This window comes from Hyaena hyaena, unplaced genomic scaffold (genome assembly GCF_003009895.1).
Source record: "Hyaena hyaena isolate Hyena2069 unplaced genomic scaffold, ASM300989v1 scaffold_186, whole genome shotgun sequence".
Classification (NCBI taxonomy): Eukaryota; Metazoa; Chordata; class Mammalia; order Carnivora; family Hyaenidae; genus Hyaena; species Hyaena hyaena.
The window spans coordinates 2,158,214-2,171,587 of record NW_024080818.1 but is presented as its reverse complement, the minus strand read 5'-3'; the positions used below and the strand labels follow the sequence as shown (position 1 = coordinate 2,171,587).

General features: G+C 39.0%; 1 protein-coding gene across 4 annotated transcripts in view; it reads right to left on the bottom strand.

Moving 5' to 3' along the window:
- LOC120237640 (ceruloplasmin) overlaps window positions 1-13,374 on the bottom strand; it is a 74,282-nt gene that overhangs the window by 18,418 nt on the left and 42,490 nt on the right. For all 4 annotated transcript variants that reach the window (XM_039241030.1, XM_039241027.1, XM_039241029.1 and 1 more), the window contains 6 exons: window positions 11,418-11,568; window positions 9,904-10,116; window positions 8,595-8,802; window positions 4,572-4,711; window positions 3,271-3,399; window positions 403-509 (listed from right to left, as the gene is read on the bottom strand). In XM_039241030.1, coding sequence (XP_039096961.1) covers window positions 403-509; window positions 3,271-3,399; window positions 4,572-4,711; window positions 8,595-8,802; window positions 9,904-10,116; window positions 11,418-11,568 — 948 coding nt within the window. The remainder of the gene's footprint in view (window positions 1-402; window positions 510-3,270; window positions 3,400-4,571; window positions 4,712-8,594; window positions 8,803-9,903; window positions 10,117-11,417; window positions 11,569-13,374) is intronic.

Genomic DNA, 13,374 nt, shown 5'->3' with positions numbered 1-13,374 from the left:
GTTTGTTGGCTTTGAAATATTTAATCAAATAGCCTTAATCGTGCAGGATTGACTCCTGAGATAAGCATTTTTTTATTACCATGCAGTAGTAGAGCTCTGAAATCACATACCTCAGTTCTTTGAGCTTAATGTGTTCTTATATCAAAAGGAAAATAAAATACTGTATTGATTAATACTTGATTCTGCATTACCCATAATCAGCAGTCATGGAGTTTATATAGTTATAACTGTATCCTTAAAAAGAAACAAACCAAAAAATGAAACCAAAGTAAATTGTAGAGCAGCTTACTTTGCTGGGATTTTAAGATGGAATTGGGTCACAGGAAAAGTGTAATCTCATTTTCCTTCAACTGTGTGCCTATTTGGGATATTTGTACAAAACACAGATGACCTAAATTTTACCTTAACTTGATCCACCGTTGAATAGTAAGCCCATGGAATACAAGCAGAATCCTCTATTCCAGCTCCAGATCGTTGTGGTATTTTCCATACGTATGTGTGAGTTTCGCCTAAATTAATCAAGTGTTAATGTATCTGGTTTTATATGCTATATATTTGATATAGATAGATAATTAAATCTTGAAAACAAGTGACCTAGAAACTGGAAGTGTCAAGGTAATTAGTTTAAAAAGCAGTGGCATTCAATTATTTTCAGGACAATTTAAAACAAATTTGAGGGAACTTTGTAACAGATCTTTTTTTTTTTTTTTTTTAGCTTGAAGTATGTTTCTGTAAAACACTGGTTTCAACTGTAAAGTGATTTCCCCCAGTGTGAGCCCCTTCCCCAAGACCTTTCTGTGTTTGTATCTGGACTACCCTGTGTAATTTCTTCAGCTTCACCACGGCCTTCCTTTTCTCCTTTTTCAGTATCATCCCTAGTGATTCCACAGTTTCTGGTGAGGAGCCATTAGAAATCATGATCTCATGGGTTGCTAACCTCCTCTTTGGTCTGTCCATTCTGTCATACATATGATACACTGCTCTGTCACAGCTCCATCACATACAGGACACCACCACACCTTGGACCTTGACACTCTGAAAATAGCCAGTTACTCTACCCTCCCAGTTGCCATGGCCTTTACCCTCTTCCATTTGCTCTGGGCTCTTCTCCAGGCTGATGTCCACTTTCAGTCACCTCAGGGCTTCCTGTTCAACTGCTCACCAGACCCTGACTTTCAGCTGTGGCCACCCCTGTCCACTCCATTTATACAGACCTCACCATTACATATTCATGCTGGCAGACTTTAATTAGCCAGAGTCTGACAAGCCTTTTCTAGGGAATCAAGCAGGAAAGGAGGGATGGTCTTGAAGGATGTGGTAGACTCTTCCCATTTTCCTCAAGCCTCCCCCCCCTCAATCCAACCTGCCCCTACATCCTCACCCTTTTTCTAAGCAGATCATTTCATTGACAATATAAAGCATACATTCACCACCTGATATATCATCTCTTCATCTATGCTCTTATTCTCATAAGCTGAAAAATAATATTTCCTTCTCTTCTCCATTCCCCAACCTGCTCTGCCACCTGTGGTAGATGCCCAAAACCTTGGCATTGTCCTTGACTCCTCCTTCCCTAACAAGCTCTAATGCCCACTCTTTCAGCAGGGGCTGTGAGCATCACCTTTAAAATTGAACCAGAACATGACAACTAACTTCTTCAGCTGCTTCCACTCTGGTCCATGACTACTGCAACAGCCTTCTAAGTGATCCTTGATTCTGCCCTTTTCCTCTGCAGTCACTGGCGTACACATCAGCCACAAGAGGCCTTTACAAGGTATTCATCAGATCATTACTCTCTGACTCAAATCTTCACATGGTTAATAGTATAAAATCTAAGTCCTAACCATGGCCTCTGAGGTTCCCCATCCTCCTACTGCATCTGGCCCCCTGCCCTCCCTGGATCTCATCATCTCACATTCTGTCCCCTGTTTGCTCTGTTCTGGCCTCTGGCCTCCTTGCTGTTCCTCAGACACACCAAGCCCTTTCCCAACTCACAACTGGAGTACCCTTCCCGTATAACTCCCTGTGGCTCATTACTTACCATTTAGGTGTCTACACCAGTGGCGCCTCCTCAAAGGAGCCCTCCTGACCACCCTACCTAAAATAGCACCCTTGTTACTCTCTCTCATCTGCTTTAATTTTTAGCACTTTTGACAGCTTGGTATTATGTATACATTTTATTGTTTATTTCTTCTGGAAGAGTGTGAGAGTCACAGGGAAGGGCTTTTTATTTCCATTCCCCAAAGTTGACTTGAGTAACTTTATAGAATAATTCATTTTTTCTCACTCATTTTTTCTCATTTGACATATTTGGGAACTGTTACATTACTAAGAAATGGCACTTTCCAAGAAAGCCAACTTTACAACAAATAGAAGAAAAATACGGTTTCTTTTTTGGGGTTTTTTTGTTGTTGTTGTTGTTTTTAAATGTTTTATTTATTTCTAGGAGACAGAGAGAGAGAGACAGCGTGAGCAGGGTAGGGTCAGAGAGAGAGGGAGTCACAGACTGAAACAGGCTCCAGGCTCTGAGCTGGCAGTCAGCACAGAGCCCGACGCGGGGCTCGAACCTACGAACCGTGAGATCATGACCTAAGCGAAAGTCGGACGCTTAACCGACTAAGCCACCCAGGTGCCCCGAAAAATACGGTTTTTAATTAAAGGAAAAACACACATGTATTTAATCTGTTTTCGCTTTTACACTGGGTTAAAGTTATTGAGTTCCTAGTACATGCCTGAAATTGGGCTAGAACTGAAGGCTTTAAAATGTCACATGGCAGTCTCTGCCCTTAGGATCCCACTTTCAGATACAGGCATGGAAACATTCAACTACACACAGTGCAGTGATTGCTGTCTGGGCACGGAGAGATCATCTCTGCTGACTCAACCTGGAGTATTTGTAGTTGCCCAGTACCCTCAGATGTTTTCCTCACATTTCTCCTGTGGATCTTTCCTTTCACTCCTTCCTTCCTTTCTTTCCTTCCTTCCTCCCTCTGTCTCTCCCTCCTTCCTTCCCTCCTTCCCTTCTTTCTTTTTCTCCTCCCTCCCTCCTGCTTCTTCCCTTCCCTTCATCTCCCCTCTCCCTCTCCTCTCCTCTCGCATGCATGGAAGCATACACACAGACACATCTCTCTGTATGCCCTCTTAACCACCTCCTTCACTTCCTCAAGACACTCATTTGGAAGGAACGCCTCTCTTGATAACAGTCATTTGTGGAAAGCCTGTAAAGTCTATTAAAATGCATAAAATGCAATCCCCCACTCCCATGAGTACCTGGTAAAGTTGGAGTAACTGTAGAATCCTCTGTTTTCACCCCATGGGCATGTATTGAGTAAGGCCTTGTGGCCATATTTTTAAAGATAATTTCAACTTTGTCTCCAACATTTGCATGAAGTTGTGGACCTGGCAAGAGCAAAAAAGAAGAGTGATTTATATACTTGTCAAATTGGAGGTTCTAACTCAGTAAAAGAAGCAAAGATCAGGTAGCTTTATTAGCATTAAGCCCAGAACCTGTGTCTCCCCCACCCCACTCCCCCACCCCCCACTCCTGTGGCTTCATACTTTACTACTGTCGGCTTTACATCTGGCCTCAGACGATGCAGAATAAAAACACTAGTAATGACTGCCTCTATAGATGGAAACCAGGGATGCATTGCTCATCAAGAGTCCCTAGTGGAAGTTTTGGCCTGACAGTCCCCTGCAGGACAATGGCCTAACCCCCATGAGTCAGCTGTGACCCTACCCTGGCCAGGAGTCATTGTGCAGCACTTGCTCTCATTTCTTAGCAGTTGGACTTCCAGACCTTCCTGAGTGTGAATTGATGACAGTACTGCATTTAGAAGGGTGAGTGGGGCTACCCCTCCCATTTCCACCCCCTCTCTAGCCAATCTTAGCTTGTCTCCTGCTTAGAGAATTTCTGTGCCCCAGCAACAATGCCATTCCCCTTGTCTTATTCCAGGGTCTGAGGTTCACCAAGCCCCAGGGTACTCTGTTAGTATAGAAATACAGGGGTGTTGGAAGTGCTGTCCCCTATACTTGATGGTTTTCAAGAAAATTCCCAAGACCAGTGTTGGTCAAGTTCTTAGAAATTCTCTGTTAAAATGATTCCTGAAAAAAAGAAGGCAACTTTTCCCATGCCTTGTGTGTGGTAACACTTTTTTCTTTATTTCCTTGTCTATATGTATTTTTTTCCTTGGCGTTAATCACTTACATGACAATTTTAAAGTAAATAGCTATGACTTGGGGGCGAGGAGAGGGGTGGAATAACAGGGAAAATTAGGTAGAGATTTTCATTAGAAAATAATTTTTAGGAATTTCACAACTATAGCCATCAATTCAATGACCACCTAATACATACTATTTCATTAATATATGGGGTAATACATTGTGAGAGAAATAAACAATAGTTTTATTATGCCATATTCCTTAGTGAGTATAGTATCCTCATTTTTATTGCATAAATTTTACTTTTATTTGAATACCTTTGATCTATGAACTGGGGACTTAAACCCAGGGACATGTATTTTCATGCACATAGCATCACATTGCTACCCCACCCCCGATGATAGGCATACCTAGAATTCCCAGATGTTCTTCGTTAGCCTTTCTCTCCACTGGAACACTGAACGTGCTGTCGGTGTATTGCCGATACACAACTTTCTTGTATTTTGAGCCTATGAAAAATTCTTCCTTATCTAAAAATGCATTTGAAACACTTAAACAAAACACACACAACTGAGGTTAGTATGTGTCTTAATGAAAGTAGAAGTTGAGTTTTAAATCTTGAATATAGTTTTTATTTAAGTAATTATGCTAATTTTTAATATCACTCTCCCATTCCAATATGAAAGAATAATTTAGAAATAGATAGGGGTGCACTAAAAAAGAGAACTACGGTTGAATTTCCCTGATGAACATGGATGCAAAAGTCCTCAACAAGATACTAGTCAACAGGATCCAACCATACATTAAAAGAATTATTCATCACAATGAAGTGGGATTTATACCTGAGATGTAGGGCTGGTTCAATATCAAAATAATCAATGTGATTCATCACATCAATAAAAGAAAGGACGAGAACCACATGATCCTCTCAATACAAGCAGAGAAAGCATTTGACAAAATACAGCATCCTTCCTTGATAAAAACCCTCAAGAAAGTAGGGATAGAAGGATCATACCTCAAGATCATAAAAGCCATATATGAAGGACCCACTGTTAATATCATCCTCAATGGTGAAAAACTGAGAGCTTTCTCTCTAAGGTCAGGAACAGGACAGGGATGTCCACTCTCACTACTGTTATTCAACATAGTATTGGAAGTCTTAGTCTCAGCAGTCAGACAACACATAGGAATAAAAGGTATTATAATCAGCAAGGAGGAGGTCAAACCTTCATTCTTCACAGATGACATGATATACTATATAGAAAACCCAAGATTTCACCAAAAAGCTGCTAGAACTGATCCATGAATTCAGCTAGAACTGATACAATGCATAGAAACCAGTTGCATTATTATACACCAATAATGAAGCAACAGACAGAGAAATCAAGTAATCGATCCCACTTACAATTGCACCAAAACCCATAAAATATCTACAAATAAGCATAACCAGAGAGGTGGAAAATCTATCCACTGAAAACTAGAGAAAGCTTATGAAAGAAATTGAAAAAGACACCAAAAAAATGGAAAAATATTCCATCGTCCTGGTTTGGAAGAACAAACAATGTTAAAATGTCGATACTACTTAAAGCAATCTACATATTCAATGCAATAGCTATCAAAATAACACCAGCATTCTTAACACAGAGCTAGGACAAATAATCCTAAAATTTGTATGGAACCAGAGAAGACCCTGAATACCGAAAGCAATCCTGAAAAAGAAAACCAAAGCTGGAGGCATCACACTCCTGGACTTCAAGATGTAGTACAAGCTGTTATAATCAAGACAGTATGGTACTGGCACAAAAACAGACACTCAGATCAATGGAACAGAATAGATAACCCAGAAATGGACTCATACACATATGGCCAACCAATCTTTGACAAAGCAGAAAAGAATATCCAAGGAATAAAGGCAGTCTCTTTAGCAAATGGTGCTGGGAAAACTAGACAGTGACATGCAGAAAAATGGACCACTTTCTTACACCATACACAAAACTAAACTCAAAATGGATGAAAAACCTAAATGTAGGACACGAAGCCATCAAAATCCTCAAGGAGAAAGCAGGCAAAAACCTCTCTGACCTTAGCCATAACAACTTCTTACTCAACACACTTCCAGAGGCAAGGGAAACAAAAGCAAAATGAACTATTGGGACCACTTCAAAACAAAAAGCTTCTGCACAATGAAGGAAACAATCAGCAGTACTAAAAGGCAATCCATGGAATGGGAGAAGAAATGTACAAATGGCATATCATATAAAAGGGTAGTATTCAAAATCTATAAAGAACTTATCAAACTCAACACCCAAAGACAAATAATCCAGTGAAGAAATGGGCAAAAAACAGAATAGACACTTCTCCAAAGAAGACATCCAGATGGCCAACCGACATATGAAAAAATGCTCAACATCACTCATCATCAGGGAAATATAATTCAAAACCACAATGAGATACCATCTCAGAATGACTAAAATTAACAACTCAGGCAATAACAGATGTTGGTGAGGATGTGGAGAAAGAGGATCTCTTTTGCACGGCTGGTGGGAATGCAAACTGGTACAGCCACTCTGGAAAATAGTATAGAGATTCCTCAAAAATTAAAAATAGAACTACCCTACAACCCAGCAGTTGCACTACTAGGTATTTACCTAAGGGATACAGATGTGCTGTTTCAAAGGGGCACATGCACCCCAATGTTTATAGCAGTGCTATCAACAATAGTCAAAGGATGAAAAGAGCCCAAATGTCCATCGACAGATGAATGGATAAAGAAGATGTGGTATGTATGTATGTACATATGTATGTATACACACACACACATATATACACATGCATATATATGCACACACATATATATACTCGGCAATCATAAAGAATGAAATCTTGCTATTTGCAACTATGTGGATAAAACTAGAGGGTATTATGCTAAGCGAAATTAGTCAGAGAAAGACAAATATCATATGACTTCACTCATATAAGTAATTTAAGATACTAAACAGATGAACATAAGGGAATGGAAGCAAAAAGAATACAAAAATAGGGAGAGGGACAAAACACAAGAGACTCTTAAATACAGAGAACAAAGTGAGGGTTGCTGAAGGGGTTTTGGATTGGGGAATGGGCTGAATGGGCAAACAGCATTAAGGAAGACACTTGTTGGGATGAGCTCTGGCTATTATACATAGGGGATGAATCGCTGGAATATATTCCTGAAATCATTGTTGCATTAGATGCTAACTAACTTGGATGTAAATTAAAAAATAAATGAATTAATTAAAAAAATAAATAAGTAGGGGTGATGGAAAGGGAGTGGAGCCATCTGAGTACTGGCCTTGACTCTGCCATAAGATAACAACCTCCAGCTAGTTATTGCCTGTCGGAGCCTCAGTTTCTTCACCCCTAAAATGAGGTATGAGATGAGACGATCTCTAAAGTTTCTCTACAGCTTTAAAATTCTGTGCCCAGATTTCATAATGAAGTGTTATCTCATTTCTTTCGTCTGGTTTATAAGAAATGAAATGGCCCAGTGTTTCCAGCCACTTCCTTTACCTAACGTTTTCATTGACTCCTCAGGGCTCCTGTAGCCTTTTGACTACTTTACCCCTATCACTTGAAACAACCTTTTATTCCTTTACACTGCATATCATATTCCCCACTGCCATCAAACTAACCAGCTAACCTTTGCTTAGCTACGGGCTACCAGTCATGTTTGTGCACTCCAGATCTGAACACATGCCCGTCCCCATCTCTCAAATCACTTCCATGAAAGGTTAGTGCATGGAGTGTGAGGTGATAGAGGGAAAAGTGATTAGAAAAGTCTAAAAGAAGTGTCAAATGTTAGTACTCTCAATATAGTTTCTGAAGCTCCAATAATGATCCTTTACTTACACTTATTCACAATGAACATATTTTTTACACCCATAATGTACATGTTATTGGTGGTCTTGAACCATATTTTCCCTATGAGTTCTTGGAGGACAGAGACCATGTCTACTATACCGTCCTCAAGAATTTAAAATATTCTTAAAATAGCTTTAAGAATGTAAAATAACTGATTACTGGACTAATAAGGAAATCTTTCTTACCAGCCATTTGCTGGTAAGGAAAATAATATTTTAGCTTTGAGTTTAGGCATTGATTTTTGTTTAAGTTTGAAAACCAATAGCAAGATATGGGCACATAAATATAAGAAGAAATCCCATAGAAAAGAAAGATGACAATAAAGAATCAAGTAAGATAGATGCAGATTTTCCTGAGATAAAATTCCAAGAACAGAAATTGATGAGGAATGGATCAGGGGAAGCATTTTGTTACTGCTCTGTTGTTATTATTTAATGCAACTATTTGTTTTTCTACGGTTGAGCATAATTCTTAATTCTCTGAAAGAGAAAACTAAAAAAAGAAAAATTGGGAATCAGAATCTGGAGAATTACTTTTGTTCTTGTAAGTGGTGCAGTTCCTTTTCCCATTCCCTGCTTGGAGAATAGTCCCACTCCATCTCCACTGCTGCGATGTAGTACTTCTGCTGTCCCATGAAGGAGCTTGGGTGGTCCACCTGTTGCTTGCATGTGTTCACAGTGTATTTTTGCTTCATGCCTCCCGTGTAGTGATCAGTTGTTAGGCACTCAACGTCAAATGTCCCTGGAATGGTATATAAGAGAGCATGTCACTTCATTGTTCTGCACTTTCTATGGCTCCTCAACTCACCCAGAATCAACACCCAAGTCCTCAGGGTGCCCTTGGTTAGATGATCACATCACCTACCACTCACTCTGCTCCAGTCACAGGGGCCTCTTTGCTATTCTTAGAACACGTCAAGTATGAGCCTGCCTCAGGGTCTTTGTACTTTCTGTTTCCTCTGCCTGGAATAATATTCCCCAAAATATCCGCATAGCTCATGTCCTCACTTCATTCAAGCTTCTCTTTAACTGTCAGAAAGTTTTTACTCACCTTCCCCCATCAGTCACCAGCCTCTTTCTCTGCCCTATTTTTCTTTATAGGACTTATAACCACTTGATTGCATATATATATATATATATATATATATATATATATATATATATATGCTTGTTGTCCATCTCACTGCATTAGAATTTCCATTTCACAAGAATAGACACTTTTATTTCTTTTCTTCACTGTCGTATTTATACTTAATGAATAAAGGAAGAGGTGACATTGGACTTGTCTTACACTGTAGTGGCATATAATGAACAAAATAAAGCTTGAAACAAGTTAGTGTGTTTCACATTTTGATTAAAGTTCTTTCTTTTTTGTTTTACTCGTTCAGAACCAGGCCTGAAGATATCTCTGAATTCTCATGGCTATAGTTCTAGTACAGGACACTCAATGGCAAACAACCAACGAGCCAACACGACATGTATGCTACAGAGAGATGACAAAAAGTTTAACTGCAGAGCTGTTATGGAAATCATCCCCTTTTTAGTTGGATTTGGCAGCTATCGTTAAAAGCACCATAACGTAAAAAGAGAACACCTCAAGGAGTCTACTGTGTGGAAATGGGAGAAACTACAGTCTACTCATCATTTATCACACACACACACCCAACAAGCAGGAAATGGACCATCTGGCCCATACATTGCTAATAGTGGCTCAGACGTGCTCTTCGCGGGAAGGCACGTGGGAGGCTTAGGAAAGGAATGAGTTCATCACCCAACATAGGGTTGAAAACCAAAATGACATGAATCAATTCCATAGAGACTTGTCTTGACTCAAGAAATTCACCTTGAGTATCAGGCTGCATGAAGAGTGTAAGACTTGTTTGAGGGAAGAGGTTTGCTGTGTCTCTTCTTTCTCCTTTAGACAGATACGTGTTTCCTGTAAAGTAAATCCCGTGTACATCGGCTTCATTTCCAGCACTGAATAAGTACCACACGACGGACTCTTCTTTGCACATACTGAGACCAGGCTGATTCCCATACATGAATCCATTCATGGCTGTAAAAGTTGGGAAATAATATTGGGAAAGTGTTTTACCTTGCATCACACTACACAATGATCTCTCAGATTTTCCTGAGCGAACTCTGTTTATTTAATTTTGGAAAGACCCATTCATGCCTGCCCACTTCTTTATGTATCTGGAGTGTCTCTGCAACTCCTTGCTAGACCCAGCACTCTTAGAGCAGTCCCTGGCTGGAAGGAGAAGAGCTGAACACAGGGTCCTGGAAGTTTGCACTGCACTTCCCCACTAACTTCCCCACTATCCACTTCTTAGTCCTCTCAAGGATCCTATCTGTGTGCTCTCAGTGTATGAATAATTATAGCCGTTCCTGGGGAAGGTAGACTGGGAATGTTTTGCTGCTCTAGGATGGAAAATTCTCTGATTCATCTTGAATAACAGGGAAGAGTAATTGCAGGAAGTTTTCTCTCACTGCTATTACTAGTAGATGATATTCTCAACTCCTCCAAAATGTAAAATTGCAAACTCAAAAGCAATATCTTAATGATCATAAATAGTACTGATTAAAAAACAACATCAGTTTGTAACACAACTTTGCATTTGTTCCTTCTAACTGCAGTGATTTTCACATGTAGTCCATTAGCAGTGTGGGCATTCTGAACAATTAGCTCACTGTCTAAACCTCTAGAACTACATTGGGAGCTAAAAAGAAAATCTGATGCTAGGTTTCAATTAAATAAAAATTTCTGGAGGTTGCTCTGAGCGTTTACAAAAATGGTTTTAACAATTTTGAAAAACTCCCAGGAATTCTAATTTATAGTCACTGGTAAGAATCATTAAATCTCCTTGCCAAGAGAGATTGTATCTTTCTTCATACTGAATAATAAAATGAGGCTGTTGTTATTAAGCCACAGATAAGAAAAGCATCTAATCCAGTAGTTCTCAAATTTAAGCATATATCATAATGATGGAGAGGGTTTGTTAAATAGATTACTGGCCACACCCATAAAGTTTCTGTTTCAGTAGGTAGGAGTTGGGGCCCAAGAATTTGCACTTCTAACAAGCATCACCTTGGGTGATGCTGAAGCTGCTGATCCAAGGGCTACATTTTAAGGATCATGCATCTGATTGATATATTTTCTATGTTTCATTATTCTAAATCAAACAAAATGAGGAATAATTTGCTGATAACTTATATATCAACAGTACCCTCAGAGTTGTATTTAATCATTTATTTAAAATTAACCAATGGGCAAAGCTATGAGCATTTTGATTTCATTAAAAGCATTCCATGAACTGTATTGAAATAACTTAATATTGGTGGATGATGCATACTTACAGTGCATCTTATTAGATTCCTGAAAGTCTCCATCGTCCTTATGCACCAGATGAGGTGCAGTTGTAAACATTCTAATATTATCATCTAGGAGTAAACTTTCATTCTCATCAAACACTGTGGGAAATAAATAGAACTCCTTGTCTACACCTTTCTGTAAATTGAAATAAGAACAATGAGGTGAAGATAGGATAAATGAAGCAGAAAGACTTGCATGTACACAATACTGATTCTACACAAATTCATCACAGGACATAAAAGAAGTTTCCATTCTTCTTTGTAGATGGGGCTCATAAAGAGTCCAGTTGACCACCAGAATTTTCATCACCATTTACGCAGTGTTTTGGTTCAACATGTTATGTCTTTCTGTGCACCTAAGAGTTCTGACTCCTCTCATCTTCCTGCCAACTTTGCTCATACCAAGTAAACATACTAAAAATGATTATTAAAATATGGGGAGTATTGGCCTGTGCCAGAAGTTAGGGAAAATGCCATCTGCATACATGAAAACCTGAAGAATTTCTGTAAGGCAGAGCAGGGGAAGCAGATAGAGGGAGGAATCATCTTCAGCGGAGAAATAGCCTGTCAAATGAGCTGGAAGAGGAATTCACACAATCTCAGTCATCTGGACAAACATTCTCACTTCCTCTCCCCCTGTCCCCTGTGAAAAATAAGCAAGCAGAAATGCTATCTGGTCTGTGGAATGTCCCAGTTGTTAAGAAGGCAATTAGTCTAAGAAATCAAAGCATATGAGCCCCTGAAAACAAAATACTCCCTCAAAGAAGAGAAAACTTTACAGATGATTGCATGTCTTTTTTCTGAGATCCTTTTTTTTTCAGATAAAAAACATGATTATCAAATTTTTTAAATCCAACTAAAGCAGAAACCTGAAGGTTAGATCCTACATAAAAGGGAATCAATGATGGAGATAATTTTAAGAAAGCTCCCATGAATCAGAACAAAAAGATTCAAAGACATATATATATATGTGATATACATATATATGATATATATATGACATATATACATGATTTCAGAAAGAGAGACATTATAAAGGAGGAAAATGTAATGATAATAAACAATAGTGGAAATGTTTACTACCATAAAAGGAAAAGATGAGAATATTCAGATTAAAAAGCTTCACTGAAAACAAGGCCAAAGTAGTCATAGAGATCTATGCTTTAAAATATTCTGGCAAAATTTCTGAACTTTAGGCATAGACAAATTTCTATAATAATTCATTTTAAAAGTGTTACACAAACATTGGATGTCTCTAGTACAATAAATGTCAGGAGGAGATGGAGAAGCATTTATGTTTTTGAGAGAAAAAGATTATGATACAAAAATTCTATATCTGGGAAAGAACAACAAAAGTATATTCTCGGGTCTCCGTCAGTTGAGTGACCCATTCTTGATTTCAGCTATGGTCATGATCCTAGGGTCCTGCGATTATGCTCTGGGTTGGTTTCCATGCTGAGTATGGAGCCTGCCTGAGATGCATTCTCTCTCTCTCTCTCTGCTCCTCCCCACTCTTTCTCACTAAACTAGAATTTTAAAAAATATTAAAAGCACATTCTCACATATGTAAGGATTCCAGTTGAGGACTGCTATGATCACTTGAATTCTGATCTACAGAAAAAACTTTAGGGGCATGCGGGTGCCTCAGTCAGTTAGGCGTCTGACTTCAGATCATGATCTCATGGTTCATGGGTTCAAGACTTGCGGAGGGCTGTGTGCTGACAGCTAAGAGCCTGGATCCTGCTTTAGATTCTGTGTCTCCCTCTGTATCTGCCCCTTCCCCACTAGAGCTCTGTCTCTCAAAAATGAATAAATGTTTAAAAAAAAAGAAAGAAAAGAAAAAAGAAAAGGAAAAGAAACAGAAGGAAAAGGAAAGGAAAGGAAAGGAAAGGAAAGGAAAGGAAAGGAAAGGAAAGGAAAGGAAAGGAAAGGAAAGGAAAGG